We start from the raw sequence: 14,654 nt of genomic DNA, 5'->3' as shown, positions 1-14,654 counted from the left end.
TACAAAACACATTTAAAAATAACAAAAAGGGGATAGCCAAAGACGGTCAGTGGGTCATGGCTTAATCTGAAGAGGTAGGTTTTCTGTCTTCAGGGAAAACAGGCAAGGTCTCTGCTGTCCTGATCGCTGTAGGAAACTCAGTTCACCACCAGGGGGCCAAAGCAGACAGGAGACATAAGTGCAGGTGTTCAGCAGGATGAGGGGGGCGGTGCCCAGAGGTTGCAGAACAGAGCGTACTAGTTGACGTGTAGTGTAGGGTCCGATTATCTTTTGAAGATAAAACGGAATTGTTTTAATTCGATGTGAGTCGGTGTCAGTAACCAGTCATTATGAAAATGAATATAGAATAAGAACGTTTTTTTTTTTGCTTAATTTTATGTATGAATACGACAGCAGAGCATTCATGTCACATGATGACACTGTAAGTGTAATGGTTGTTAGAGTAGGCTGTGCTTGACGTGTTCAGCAATACTTAAGCATTTATCAAATGCAACAGAAACTGTAATGTGTTGATGTATAACTTTGTGCGTCCAGTAGGATAGTACATCGAGTTCATTTAAGAACACTCCATGTTGTACATTTATAATAATAATAATAATAATGATAATGCTTTATATTATTATTGTTGTTGTTATTACGTTGTTGTTGTTGTTGTTGACAGACAATTTCACAAAAAACAATTAGTACAAGGACTCTTAAAACGATGTGTTAGCTTACTGTAGCCTATAACACAACGCGGTATCTTTTCTCTGATATTGTCTCTTTTGTTATTAAAATACATTAAAATATTCATTTATTGATCATTACTGACAGTAAAATGTTAATCTAAGTTTGGCGAGAGGACACCACAGTTTTGTGGAGGGCACCCTCGACAATATAATGTCGTCCCAGTTGTCCCATTAGTCCCCCTAGTCGGGACTTTCCTCATACATCGATCTTCCGGTTTAATGTTGGGTCAGCTGATTGGAAAGTCATGTGACTGGATCAAGCCGTGTGCGCAGCGCGAACGATCTTGCTTATTGTTCCTGAAATATGGAGCCTTTAAACATAGTCACGGGACTGTTGCTTTTCATTGTTATCGCTCCAGGTAAGCAAACGTTTTATTGGATTTTCTAACCACGTTTAAACTGTGTGTCGACCTATGTCTCGGCGCTATAAGTTATACATTTGTCCACAATAACCCGCAAAACTGCAGTAAAGCTGGTTAGTTTCATATTTCACATCTTCGTAAATAGCGGGTGGTGGACTGCAAGCAAAATGAAACGTGCACCTGTCTGAGCTGTGTTGTGGCAGAAATATTAAAGTACCATTTGCCAGATTGTTTTGTTTTTACATATGTCAGAAACCGAAAGCAGCGGCAGCTTCAGTTATCTCTTTTTACACCTTGAATTTCAGGGCATGAAATTGAACACTGGACTTAGCAAAGTAGTTGGCGATAGAACGGAAAAGCGGGGAGGTGTATAGACTTTATTGTTAGAAGAGTTCGTACGGCTAACGTAGTCTCTGTCCAACTGGAGTTAGGGAAGTTAGTCTGCTAATAGTTGCTAGCCACGTAGCTAGTCGTTGTGTGTGTGTGAGTGAGTGATGCTAAACTGCTGAACAATATTTACCTGTCTGGAGAAAATACATTATCAGTAGTTTTCGTGGTTTGTTTTTCGGTTTAATTTTGAAGGGAGACGTGATTATTATTATTTTTTTTACAACGCAAAAATCTCGACGTCTTTCTGTAGGTTCTCCGGGCACAGTGCCAGCTGCAGAGTCATGGGGGTATGTGGATGTCCGCGAGGGGGCGCACATGTTCTGGTGGCTGTACCCCGCCAACGACGCGACGAGGAGCTACAAGGAGCTGCCACTCGTGATGTGGCTGCAGGTGAACGACCCAGGACCATTTAATGCTGACATGCTGGGGAAAAAAAAAAACATATCCCGGGCTGGTTGAAAATTAATTTCCTAACTTACTATACTTGAAAGAATAACTTGCACTGCCTAGCACACTGTGACTTTATGTATAGTCATTTATTGATTTTACAATTGTTTTCCTCTGGGTATCTCCCTACACTACCTCTCATCTTCAGATAATGGAGGATTCAGCGCTATATCGAACATAGAACGGAAATTGCCCTTTTAATTTTTTCCAGATAGATAGATTCTTAATGTCTGAATGACTTTTGTCTTGAAACATCTAGGTTGATATGTGACAAATCTATACACTGATGTGCTTGTTAAGAGTGGGTCTCTGACTGCACTTTGATGTATCCCCCCCCCCCCCCCCCCCCCCCCCCCCAGGGTGGGCCCGGAGGATCCAGCTGCGGTTTTGGGAACTTTGAGGAGATCGGACCCCTGGACAGAGATTTGGCCCCCAGAAAAACATCCTGGGTAAATTTATGCATTAAAAAAAAAAATCAGAATTTCTATGCGTTTGAGTAATTTATAGCCTGCATTTCCTGTCGTCCTTTATTGAACCAAGCTTGCCTTTTCTGCATTTAGGACCTGAGCCCGGGAGTGGAAGGGCACACATGGTTTGCGATTAGGAGGGAGTAGGATGTGACCGGTATATCGGAAAAATACTGTTTGAAAATAGCGCCTCTTTTTGTGCGCTCTTCAGGTCAACGCTGCCAGCGTGCTGTTCGTGGACAACCCCGTGGGCACGGGCTACAGCTACACGGACACGGCAGACGCGCTGACCAAGGACGTCGCCATGATCGCGGCGGACATGATGGTCCTGCTGAAAAGCTTCTTCGCGGAAAAGGCGGAATTCCAGGTACGGCAGCGCGAAACGTTGCGCTTACCGCTGGGCCGTTAGCATTATGTTCCCCGTGGCCCGTGTATACCGTTATAGCCCGCGCATGCGTGTCGCGGTTAAAACTTGCCGTTTCATCCCTTTTTTACAGAGCATTCCCTTTTACATATTCTCTGAGTCCTACGGAGGGAAAATGGCCGCGGCTATTGGGCTGGAGCTGACCAAGGTAAAGCCATATGCACCGGACACTCTGGAGGGAGTTAAAGTGACCCGGTCTAATGGGAGGCAGAAAGGACCACTTGCTTAATTTACCGTCACCTCATGGGGGCGATGTACGCATGATTCAGAAGGAAGGCGCCCCCCCCCCCCCCCCCCCCCCCGCCAAAATCTAAAAACAGAAGCGTTGCAAAGTCACATGTTTGCAAGGGTCTGACAAATGCTTCTGCTTCTATGACATGACGCTGATTGGCTCTCTACTTCCTTAAATATGTCCCTGGGGGATCTCTACCAGCAGCATTAAAAAAAAAAAAAAAAACCTAATGGCATTTCTACAAGTCAGCACTTGTACTTGGCGTGATTTTTAGAAGTAAGTCAATAGCTGTAGGCTGCTGTATACTTATTGTGACTCAGGGGTAAATTGAATTGAACTGAAAATTTTCATCTGCTTCACAAACGTTGTTTTATAAAAATCAAGGACAAAAAATAAAACCTGAAACGAAAAAAATACTGCTCAAGGTTAAAAAATATGTGAAACCTAATTATGGCTGCATGTTTGATTAGTGGATGGTGGGGAGAGGAAGCTCTGTTGGGTTGGGTGTGATTTTAATGTGCTTTGTTTTTGCACCAGGCCATTGAACAGAGGGCAGTTAAATGCAACTTTGCTGGGGTTGCCCTGGGAGACTCCTGGATTTCCCCCATGGGTCAGTGTTCACACTCAGCTCACCTGTAACGCATAACCTGTGTCCCATGCAGACCTGGGGCAAATACGTATTTGTTTTTTGATTCAAATACTTTTCTACGCTTTACTGATCTTGTCTGTTGTATTGGAACCAATGAAATACTCTCAAAAAGTGTGAAACCCCACCTTCTGGTCATGTTGGCGGGATCAATTACACCAGGCAAGATCAATAGAGCACAGAAAAGCGTTTGAAGCCGAAACAAATACGTATTTGACCCAGGTCTGGTCCCATGACTGAAACCAGCCACTCACTGCTCACCACACCAGCTGTCACCCGTAGCCCATCGGTACTGTACGTCACTCTGGATAAACGCTTCTGCCTGATGTGATGCAGTTCCCTCCTGGCACTGCGTGATGCCTGCTGTGACTGCAGACCACAGTGTGTTTTATTTATTTATTTATTTATTTTCACCCTCCACCTTTCCCTCCGCAGACTCTGTGCTCACCTGGGGTCCGTACCTGTACAGCACAGTAAGTGTTAACCCTTCACCCCCCCCCCCCCCCGCCAGCCACTCTGTGGCAGGGGGCCAAAACTCCTCAGCTGATTAAACACTTTTCGTTATTACCATAGATGTCATTTCCTGTGGCAGAGTAACAGTTGGTACACTCTGTACTGCACAGCCTAGCCTCGTGTAAAGCCTGATTGTCGGTTGAGTCCAGTTCCTGTGCGTTCCCCGCTCACCGCGGCGTCTCCGCCTGTGGTTTCCAGTCCCTGCTGGACGACCTGGGCCTGCTGGAGGTGAGCAAGGCCGCCAGGGCAGTGCAGGATGCCGTGGACCAGGGCCAGTTCCAGAAGGCCACGGAGCTGTGGTCCGTGACCGAGACCGTGGTGGAGCAGGTCAGCCCGCCGGCGGCCCGCGTACAGCACCCCTCTTTTCTTCTTCTCGTCCAGGTTTCGGGCGTTCGTTAGCTCCTGCTTGGCATCCTACTGAACCTCTGTACATCCCCACCCCCACCCCCCCACCCCTTTTATCAAAGTCATCTTATTCTGCTCTTTTTTTTTTTTGGTTTTCGGTTTGAAGTTGTTCTTGATGTTTTTTTTTTTGGTTCTTCCAAAGCTGATCGTAGTCTCTCTGTCAGTGCAAGTGAATTTCCCTGTCAAATTGAGTTTTTTGTTCAAATTGAGCTGGTCAGGTCCCTTCCATTAGTCTGAGCTGGAGTCGCTAAGCAGGCATGTATAAACCACTATCCCCACTTAACTGTCACACGCACATGGAAAAAAAAGTCAAATCTGTCAAATCTGACGACATTTGCATTTTCTTGAGCACACAGAGAGTAATTTACACAAATCACATGACAGAGGTCCTAAAAGCAGATGACATCAGATTTTTTCTGACAGCAAGTCGTCTGTCTCCGCCCCCCCCCCCCCCCCACCTGTCTGAGCTGAATCCAGTTTAGGTTATGGAACTATAGCCAGAGGTGAGCAACCTGTGCTTGTTCAAAAACTGTCTTTCCGTCTGTCTGTCTCCACAGAACACCAATGGAGTCAATTTCTATAACATCCTCACCTCAGACCCTGACGAGAGGGTCAAGCAGACGGCAGCGTCTGGATATTTGGGTAAAAGACATTTTTTCTGGAAGATTCTCTAAGGCATGTGTCAACAGGAATGTGAATACTCATTTTTTAAATCAGAGTTCAGTGCAGACCTTGACCGATTCAGTAGGTTAAGGTTATATCATGCTCTGTAGGGTGTGTCTGTAATGCTCTGTAGGGTGTGTCTGTAATGCTCTGTAGGGTGTGTGTGTAATGCTCAGTAGGGTGTGTGTGTAATGCTCAGTAGGGTGTGTGTGTGTAATGCTCAGTAGGGTGTGTGTGTAATGCTCAGTAGGGTCTGTGTGTAATGCTCAGTAGGGTGTGTGTGTAATGCTCAGTAGGGTGTGTGTGTAATGCTCAGTAGGGTGTGTGTGTAATGCTCAGTAGGGTCTGTGTGTAATGCTCAGTAGGGCGTGTGTGTAATGCTCAGTAGGGCGTGTGTAATGCTCAGTAGGGTGCGTGTGTAATGCTCAGTAGGGTGTGTGTGTAATGCTCAGTAGGGTGTGTGTGTAATGCTCAGTAGGGTGTGTGTGTAATGCTCAGTAGGGTGTGTGTGTAATGCTCAGTCTGTTTCTACAGACGCATTGAAGCGCCGTCACGTCCAGCCTCTGCACAGACCTTCCCTCAGCCAGCTGATGAACGGACCAATCCGGAAGAAGCTGGGCGTCATCCCCCAGAATGTGACCTGGGGAGGTAATCTGGTGACCGCCCACCCCACAACCCACCCCACTCCACCCTGCCCCATCCCACTCCGCCCTACCCCACCCCACTCTTCCTTGCCCCACCTCTCCCACGCCACGTCCCCCCTCGCCCTGCCCCTGTAGGACAGGCTAACCATGTGTCATTTCCTGTAGGACAGGCTAACCATGTTTAATTTCCTGTCGGACAGGCTAACCATGTGTCATTTCCTGTAGGACAGGCTAACCATGTGTAATTTCCTGTCGGACAGGCTAACCCTGTGTCATCTCCTGTAGGACAGGCTAACCCTGTGTCATCTCCTGTAGGACAGGCTAACCCTGTGTCATTTTGTGTAGGCCAGGCTGGTGACGTCTTCACAAGCATGGAAGGTGACTTCATGAAGCCCGTGGTGGACATTGTGGACCAGCTGCTGGCGGCAGGCGTCAACGTCACGGTCTACAACGGACAGCTGGACTTAATCGTGGACACCATTGGTAGTGTACATTTTGCGCTGTTAATCTTGTGCCACCAGGCAACTGAATTTGAATTTAGTAAATGTAAATTTGCATTTCGTAATTTGAAATTGTATATGACGTTTTGAAATTGAATTTGATTACAATTTCAGTGTAATCAAATTCAATCTCAAAGTTTGAATTTGTAGTTAAGGTTTTAAGACTGAATTCTGTGATTTGTGTTTGTGGCATGTGTGTGTGTGTGTGTGTGTGTGTGTGTGTGTGTGTGTGTGTGTGTGGACAGGCCAGGAGCTGTGGGTGAAGAAGCTGAATTGGCCCGGGCTCCCCGACTTCACCCAGCAGAGATGGACGGCGCTGGTGGACCCCGCGGCCCCCGACCAAACCGGCGCCTTCTTCAAGGCCTACAAGAACTTCGCCTTCTACTGGATCCTGAAGGCTGGCCATATGGTAGGACGCCTCTTACAGACCGCCTTTCAGGTTCAGGCATGCAGTTGCACCTGTCCATCGGACATGCAGCACAACACTGGGAACCGGCTTTCTAATGCGGGAACAAAGCTTGCTAATGTTCAGTTCAGTCCACTTCAAATCATGCGGTCATCTGTCTTCATGAAGGACTTGATTGCGCAGCAGTGACCCCTGCTGGTCGGTCAGGCACTCGCAAGTCCACATGTACATGCAGTGTTCTCCTCTGGCTTATGTCTGCGAAAGCCCAGCTGGTGAACTGCACCGTGATAGGAAGCGGTGGTTGGCGTTGTGTTCCTAGAGTGTGTGCACATGTTAGTCTGCATTCTCCCACAGATTTAAGGCCAGGGGTTGCAGCAATTAGTGATTTTATTATATATGTATAATGTGTGCAAGTGCGAGTGTGAGTGTATGCATGTGTGTGTGTGCGCACGTGCGTGCATGAGTGAGTGCATGTGCGTGTGCATGTGAGCGCCTTGCGCGCGTGCTTGCTGTAGAACAGTAGCACTCCCTTTGGGAGGCTGCAGGGGGCGCAGGATCTCCTAATAACTCAGCATTTAATTGGTCAATTACAGCAGCTTGATTGCACAGTAAATGCACCTCCGCTGGGTTTCCTGGGTCTGCATCGGCTGCTGATTTTTAGGCTGAAAGGAAGGAAAGGCAGCCCCCACTCTGCAGCTCTCAAAAAGTCTCAGCATGAATGTGACTGGTGTATGTAGGGGCCCCCTGCGCGTACCCATAATGCCTCTGGCTCTTTCAGATACCGTCCGATCAGGGGGCCATGGCCCTGAAAATGCTGCGGATGGTGACACAGCAGGAGTGACCCCCCCCTTCTACCCCCCCCCCCCCCCCCCCAACAACAAAGATGCCATCTGGAATGGCCTCCGAACAATTGAAGACAATCACCTCAGCTGCTCAAATCACCAAATATCACCAGATATCACCAAATATCACCAGATATCACCAAATATCACCAATATCAAGCATCTTGCAATGTGCATGGCTCTCTGTCACTCCTGTTTTATTTTATTTTAATGTGTTTTTTAATAATTAGGGATTTTAATGTTTTTTTTTAATAATAATTGAAAATTTTTATTTTTGACTATTGTTGCCATGTTTTAGCAAATCTGTCCTTGCACTATGAATAATAAAAAGGGTTTTTTTCTATATTAGTGTATGGTGTTGTGGTGTTGTTGAACTCTTCTACACAGGCAGGTGAAGTCAGTGTGGATGACTGTATATTACAGTATATGCTATTATCCAGACCGACTTACACAACATTTTACATTTATACAGTAAATCTGTATGGTAAGTTCATGAATTTATATCATTGAAATTTTAAGGAATGCTCAAACACATCTGCTTACAGCATGCACAGGTGGTCATGTAGCTCTTGTTGGAGTGCGGTCTTTGTCATAATTCATCCAAGTTTAAGTTCACATCAAACTTAACACATGCATTAAAAAAAGATTAGTCATGAAAACCATCCCTTTGTCAAAGGCACAGGAAAGTGAATTGTAAAAAAAAGTAAACTTTACATCACAATGAATTGAAAAAAAATGTAATTCATATATCTAGAGGTGAAACAGGCGTTCCTTTCTTTTACCCATACTGCCCCTCTCCCGTGTAGTAATGTTAAACAAGCCGAATTTTCTAAATGTGTCTGATTGAATCATCAATGGCAGGTGAATGCCACACATCAGCCACACTGGAAGACTGGATGTTCAGTACGAAATGTTTATGGTCACCACAAAATGAGCACCAAGAAACCGTAGTGCAAATGACTAATTTGGGCGCTGGAAAACATGACCAGCCTTTTACACAAATAAACCACAGACTGGGCCAACTATGCTAATGATGTATCTGTGCTAACTTCAGAAACGCCACCTTCTTTAAACTTCATTTAGAACTGCAGCAGAGAGTTCTCAGTGTATGTTTGAAGAACAGAATTATCGCACGCAGAGAGCCTTACGAGATTATAACGGATTGTGACATAGACCTACACTATGGGGGTAATGACATACACAAAGTTGCAGGTTATTGGGGTATTTTTTACAGATTATCACAGTATATTAAGCAGAAGAATATAAAAATGTAGGCTTTGTTTTTCACCTTGACTCTAATGTGCCAGAAATTGTTGCAATGTTTATGTCCTATGCACCACAAGGGGACCAAATTGCAGATCCAAGCATAGATTTTCACCAGGAGGAGAGTGGTCGATTTGTGCAGACATTATTTTGCTCCACTTCCTCTGCTGTTGGCAGGAAAATATATTCCTGATGTTTTCTGAAGACAAATCAGAGTAAATGGTGAATAATAAACTGTAAGGAAATAGCCAAACTGCAAATTTCTCGTGAGTCTGCTGGACGCGGCTTCCGACAACACAGTACTCCAAGGGCAAAATCCTGAATTTCAATCCAGTTACTGCTTGAAATTTGAGACTACAATTCACAGTTCATGCGTCCGTAATCCATCCCTGCCAGGTGGACTGGTCACAAATATTGCAAAATTTTCACTTTCATTTGCAAAGCCTTTAAACTTACAAATCCACGAGTTTTTACACCTTGTTGAACAAGGGAGCAGATGCGTTTAATTCCGTTTTTGTTGCCATTAAATGTGCTGGCAAATGATGAGTGGGGGAAACGGACCTATATATTCTTGATTTAGAAAAGCTTTGGAGTTGTGGCCTGACGCATACGATGTTGTGTGTTGCACTTTTTGACGTTAGCGTACGAAACGGGCCACTGCGCATTTTCAGACTGTTAGAACTTGCTCATTCAGGCTCAATTTGCGCTGGTTTCGCCGGGTCAACAAAAGCAGTGCAGAATAGCATCCGTGTGAATTCACAAGCAGGTGTGGAGACCGGCTGTGTTCTTTCCGCGCCAGGCAAATCTTCTCAGTTCATTATCCTCCTGAATTGGTTGGGCAAAAAAAAAAAACAGTCCCATCTTTTTTTCCCCTCCCTAAAATTAAATTATTTTAAAAAGAAGCGAGGATTTGGAGAGAATGGGGACGTTTTGAAAACGGGAGGCTGTTATGTATGTGGCATCTGAGCTCTTGTGTCTCTCTGGATCGTTTCTCATATTTACGCGGTGAAAGGAGAGGCTAGCCTACGTTGCGAGTCTCACGCTGTTCCACATTGTGGAGCGCGCTACACACGCACAGCAGTGTTCTACATGGGAAAGCGCTACAGGCGCCGCTTAAACCAATTACCCCCCAATGTCTGCGGACTCCCGCCGGCACTCGAGGGGTACCGGCCTCTATTGGGATTCCCGGTCCGTTTTCTGAGAACCCGCTGGCCCGAGGCCGGAGGGGGTGGGGACGGGGGGTAGAAGGGGGACGGGACGGGGGTGTTGGAACAACAGTCTATCTTCTGTCGCAGACCGTGGAAACCCTGCTGAAATTTTCTGCTAAAGACCAGCTGGGATTCTAAGATGGTTAAAGTTCTGTTTTCTTCGACACTTCTAGCTGGTCTGTGGCTGGCCAAATCTGAGCAAACTAAGCTGATTAACCTGGTAGAGTGAATAGCTGACTATATAGACTGCTCAGCTGGTTGACCAGCTAAACGTGTCGGAAACACATCTTAAACTTGGGATTTTCAGCAGAGAACACACGTTTACGCCGCATTTTGACTGTGCATTTATTTACTAACCATAACACGATAGGCTATAGGCCAAATGAAACGTGCTGCTTCAAGCATTACTTCCTTAATCCCCATCTAGCACCTACAAATGCATTTAACTTTATGTTGAACGTTTATGTATGAACTACGTCTGTTAGTTGTGACGACATGACCTCTGCTTGTTCCTTAAACATTTCTGTAGGCCTACATCTACATGCACTAGCCTATGTAAGATGCTCTGACTAATTACGGACTTCAAGTGCAACCTTAAAGTTATCACCCCCAGTGAAATAAAGTGGTGTAGAAAGTGGATTTCATTTTTAAAAATAGTCTAATAATTAACTCGTGTTGGTAATATCATTACCCATGCCCACGCCTAACTCAACTTGATTGACGTGAAAAGCCCAGAAGTGACGCAACGGAAGGAAGTCCCTGAAGTGGGATAGCTACAGCGAAACTTTGTTTTTTTAAATTATTTTTTTAAACAATTTACAACAAATAACAATGGCATGGAACGTTTAAAAACATAATTCCAAACAGCACACTGCAAATAAACAAATAAGATTATACATTAATTTAAAAAGGGTTTCCCGACAGTTCAAGTTCATTAACCAGATTGGAGAGTTTGTTGCCATTCTTCTTCATTAATTCTTAAGAGACAGAAATGATTCATACAGTTCCTCAAGAATGGTTGCGTTTTCAGGAATCTTACCTCTTGTAAAGGGAATTTCTCTTAATATAATAGGCCTAGTCGTTATAATGATACCAAACATGACACTGTCTCGAGGATATTCAGTCAAACCATAATTTTTAGGGGTTAGCCTACATCGAAGCTGAACGCGAGAAAGAGGCAACCAACAGTGAAGACGACGGCTCCGTACAAAACGAGAAAACATTATTGCCGCACAATTTTGAACCTTGGCGTCCAGGAGACCGGGAAAAGGCGAAGAGGAAGATTTACAGCGATCCGCAAGAGACGGAGATGTGGTCTGAGGAGAATTTACAGGCGAGTTGGACGAATTTGTTGGTGAGTAGGCTAATCGAGTGGCTGACACGAACGTAGGCCACATAACCGTGATGCTAGCTAACGTTGTAGCGGGCTCACACCAGCACGACAAGTGAAAGTAGGCCTACTTTACAGGCCAAGTTTAAAAAATTTTTTTTTTTTTAAAGTATCATTGTATCTGTTTTTATTTCACTGCATAGCGTTCGAAAGTATCAATCGATACGTAGCTAGGCTATCAGTAAGATCTGGCTATACGAAAAGTCAATAAAATATAATACCTTAGCTTAAACTAGCTACATTTTGAAACGGTGTCAATTAAGATACTAGGTTCGTAGGCTACCTTGCTAGTTAGCTATGCATATACTGTACGTTATTTATATAGATAGCAGGGGTGGAAAATTCAGGTTCAGAAAATAAAAGTCCTCCCCAATATTTTGTACTAGTAACTGGCACTATTCTTCAACCAGGAGGTGAAACTAATGAGTGAAGTCAGCTGGCTGAGTTCATGGGTGGAAGGAAAACATGACAGGACTTTTACTTACTGACCCCTGGACTGTAGCTGTGGTGCTGATTTTGAATGTACATTATGTTTTGTCAGGAGACAGAGATTGTATTTATCTTTTTTCCAGTTTTGGTAGTTATTTTCCCAATTTCACTAAACTGTGGAATTGCTATAACTGTTGCTTGCTGGGTAGCCCTCAACTGAAACTTATCTGCTGTTACAAGTACGAAGTGTCTCATGATATGGTGTAGCCTATATCAAAGGCAAAACTTTTTTTTGTGTCATACTGGTTGTACCATCTCCCTGAGAATTTCTTTCTTAAAATAATACTGCAGAGGTGTCCATGTCATGTAATGTAATATTTTTATTCATTCGGTGTTAAAAAAATATTTTTGAAAAAGGAAACCTGGCAAAAGGTTTTTATTGGTGTGGAGATGCTTTGATTCAAACTACTGCATTGCAGAATTTAAATGCGCGTGTTGAACAGAGCTGGTTAAAATGGACTCCTTTTTATTGCCACCTGACCTACATGGGTTTTTTATTTTGACCAATTTAACTCTGCACTGCTTCATTGTAAATAATGACCGCTCAATTTCCCTGGATTCTGCAGATAGGATGCGGATTGGCTATTTTAGATAGGAATGTTTCTTGGCGGTACGGTCGCTAGTTTCATCCTTCATCCTTGGTAGCTTCTTTGAGCTCTAAAACCTGTCGGAATATGCCAGATATCATCAAAAAAATAGTAGGCCTCATTATTGGCCACAGCTCACGGTTATGTGCGGTTAAAGCATTCTGACACAGAATGCTTTGTGGTTTGGTGCTACTTTAAAGCTGAATTCCAGCTAAAATAACCACCTTAAGGATTCGTAGTCTCTGTGTCATAAATCATAATTGTGTGTCCGGTTAGCCTAGCAGAGGCAGAGGAGGAATTCTCTGCAAAAAACAAAATGACTGGAAGATGCAGTAGAAATAAATGTGGCGGTTGTTCGGTTAACTTATTTCTTCTTCATCAGCACAGAGAAAGGGATGAGGAACAATGGTTCCATGGCAAGGTCCTTTTTTTGGGGGGGGGAGGGGAGGGGGGTGGGCTGTACCCGCCCCTAAAGATTCATGAGCGCCCTTGCGCTCGCTCACTGACAGTGATCATTATGTCGGCCGAGCGGTTGTCACGGTGGGGCCATTGTCCGCCGCCCATTCATCCCGGAGTCATTTACACTTTCATTGGCGGCTATTTAGTCCCAATAAAAAGTTCAAGACAGCAATTTGTGAATCCTGCTCAGCCGAGTGGAAGTGTGGAGCGGGGGAGAGAAAAGGAGTCGCTTTAAAAGTCAATTAAGGCTGCGCTTCGCTGAAGGGAGTCCCCAGCCGACGACCCCCCCCCCCCCCCAAAAAAAAGTCTGGGCCCCAAGCCGCCCGCCCCACATCTGCCGCCACCTTTTTCCCAGGACCGCAGACCCAAAAAACCGCCCCGCCCACAAAGAATGGCCCGATTTGGGCCACCCCCCCCCCCTCCACCCGACCCCTCCTCCTGGGCCTTTTCTCCCCTCGGAGGGGCATTTGTATATCATTTTACGGTACAGCTCTTCCATTGGCGGTCAGACGCCCTCCCGCCCGCCATAATGGACGGAGTCTTGTGGGGGGAACGGGCGGGACCCACGTCCGCACCGCGCGGGTGTTCTGAAAAGGGTTTTTCTGGCAGGGGGCGAGAAACGGTGCTATTATTATACGCCTTGTGCTGATTAGGCCGCAAAGTGCCCATTAAAACCTCTTTCAGGGCAGATATATCAAAAGGGACAAAAGAGCCTCACAGTTTATATCCCGCGTGTCTTTTAGCAGTCCCGATGTCCGCCCCAGGCCTTTAGCACGTTTGTTAGCCTCGTTTATTTTGGGGTTTTTTTTGTTTGCTCCCTGTAGCTCGCGGTTAGGCTACGTGTGGGCGGCCATTTTGAGGTTTGTGGTCTGGTGCTGCTTTAACGCAGAATTCCGGCTAAAAAAAATAAATAAAAAAAAAGAACCGTACTGTTTGGTGTTAAGGATTCGTAGTCTCTGTGGCGTGAGCGTGTTTGGATGATTACAAAAAACCCTGCTTAGTTCTGGACGCACTTTCCTCCCCTTTTACCTTAACTAATGTGTGGTGAGCGTTCTGGCGCAAAAATGGCGGCCGTGCATCACCCAGGTGGGGGCTACACATTGCTGGTAGGTGAGGTGAGTTCCCCTTCACTGTAAAGCACTTTGAGCATTCGGGAAAAGTGCTGTATAAATGCAATGATTCATTCATTCATTCATTCATTCATTCATTAATGTCAACAGGCCTCAATGCTAACATTTTTTCCAAGGAGCATATGTGCTCCTAAATTTAGGAGCTTTTTTTCCATCTGGTGCATCTCAGCGAACTCAAAAAAAAATAAAAACATTTTTACAATGTTGCTGCAATGTAGTGGCAATGTTAGAACCTTGACAAAATATTCCAGCAACGCTGCGAGAACATTCTGCATCGGCTGGGGTTGAAGGCGGGCAGAGACAGCGTTGCGCTGGTGTCAATCACAGGGGAGGAGAGAGAGAGCAGTTTTACTGAGCTACAGGCTCTAAAGCAGCTCTCCGTCTCTCTTAATTCACCACCTGTCTGTAAAACCGACAGTCACGCTCCGTGTGCGGCACTCAGCTCCACTCCTGCCATTC

At 45.2% G+C, this 14,654-nt stretch overlaps 1 protein-coding gene and 1 long non-coding RNA gene across 2 annotated transcripts in view; both read left to right on the top strand.

The window, feature by feature from the left end:
• The first annotated feature begins 922 nt into the window (after positions 1-922).
• On the top strand, positions 923-8,014 carry scpep1 (serine carboxypeptidase 1). Its single transcript, XM_035396992.1, has 13 exons — positions 923-1,087; positions 1,731-1,870; positions 2,287-2,376; positions 2,606-2,761; positions 2,892-2,966; positions 3,588-3,660; positions 4,132-4,169; positions 4,408-4,536; positions 5,172-5,256; positions 5,812-5,925; positions 6,267-6,404; positions 6,667-6,830; positions 7,606-8,014. The coding sequence occupies exons 1-13, from the start codon at positions 1,033-1,035 to the stop codon at positions 7,666-7,668; spliced, it is 1,320 nt and encodes a 439-aa protein (XP_035252883.1). The 5' UTR covers positions 923-1,032; the 3' UTR covers positions 7,669-8,014.
• A 3,050-nt stretch (positions 8,015-11,064) lies between these two features.
• Positions 11,065-14,654, top strand: part of LOC118216554 — a 42,845-nt gene continuing 39,255 nt past the window's right edge. The window contains exon 1 of the long non-coding RNA XR_004763030.1: positions 11,065-11,494. This is a non-coding gene — a long non-coding RNA (uncharacterized LOC118216554). The remainder of the gene's footprint in view (positions 11,495-14,654) is intronic.

This window comes from Anguilla anguilla, chromosome 17 (genome assembly GCF_013347855.1).
Source record: "Anguilla anguilla isolate fAngAng1 chromosome 17, fAngAng1.pri, whole genome shotgun sequence".
Classification (NCBI taxonomy): Eukaryota; Metazoa; Chordata; class Actinopteri; order Anguilliformes; family Anguillidae; genus Anguilla; species Anguilla anguilla.
This window is presented reverse-complemented; position numbering and strand designations above follow the sequence as displayed.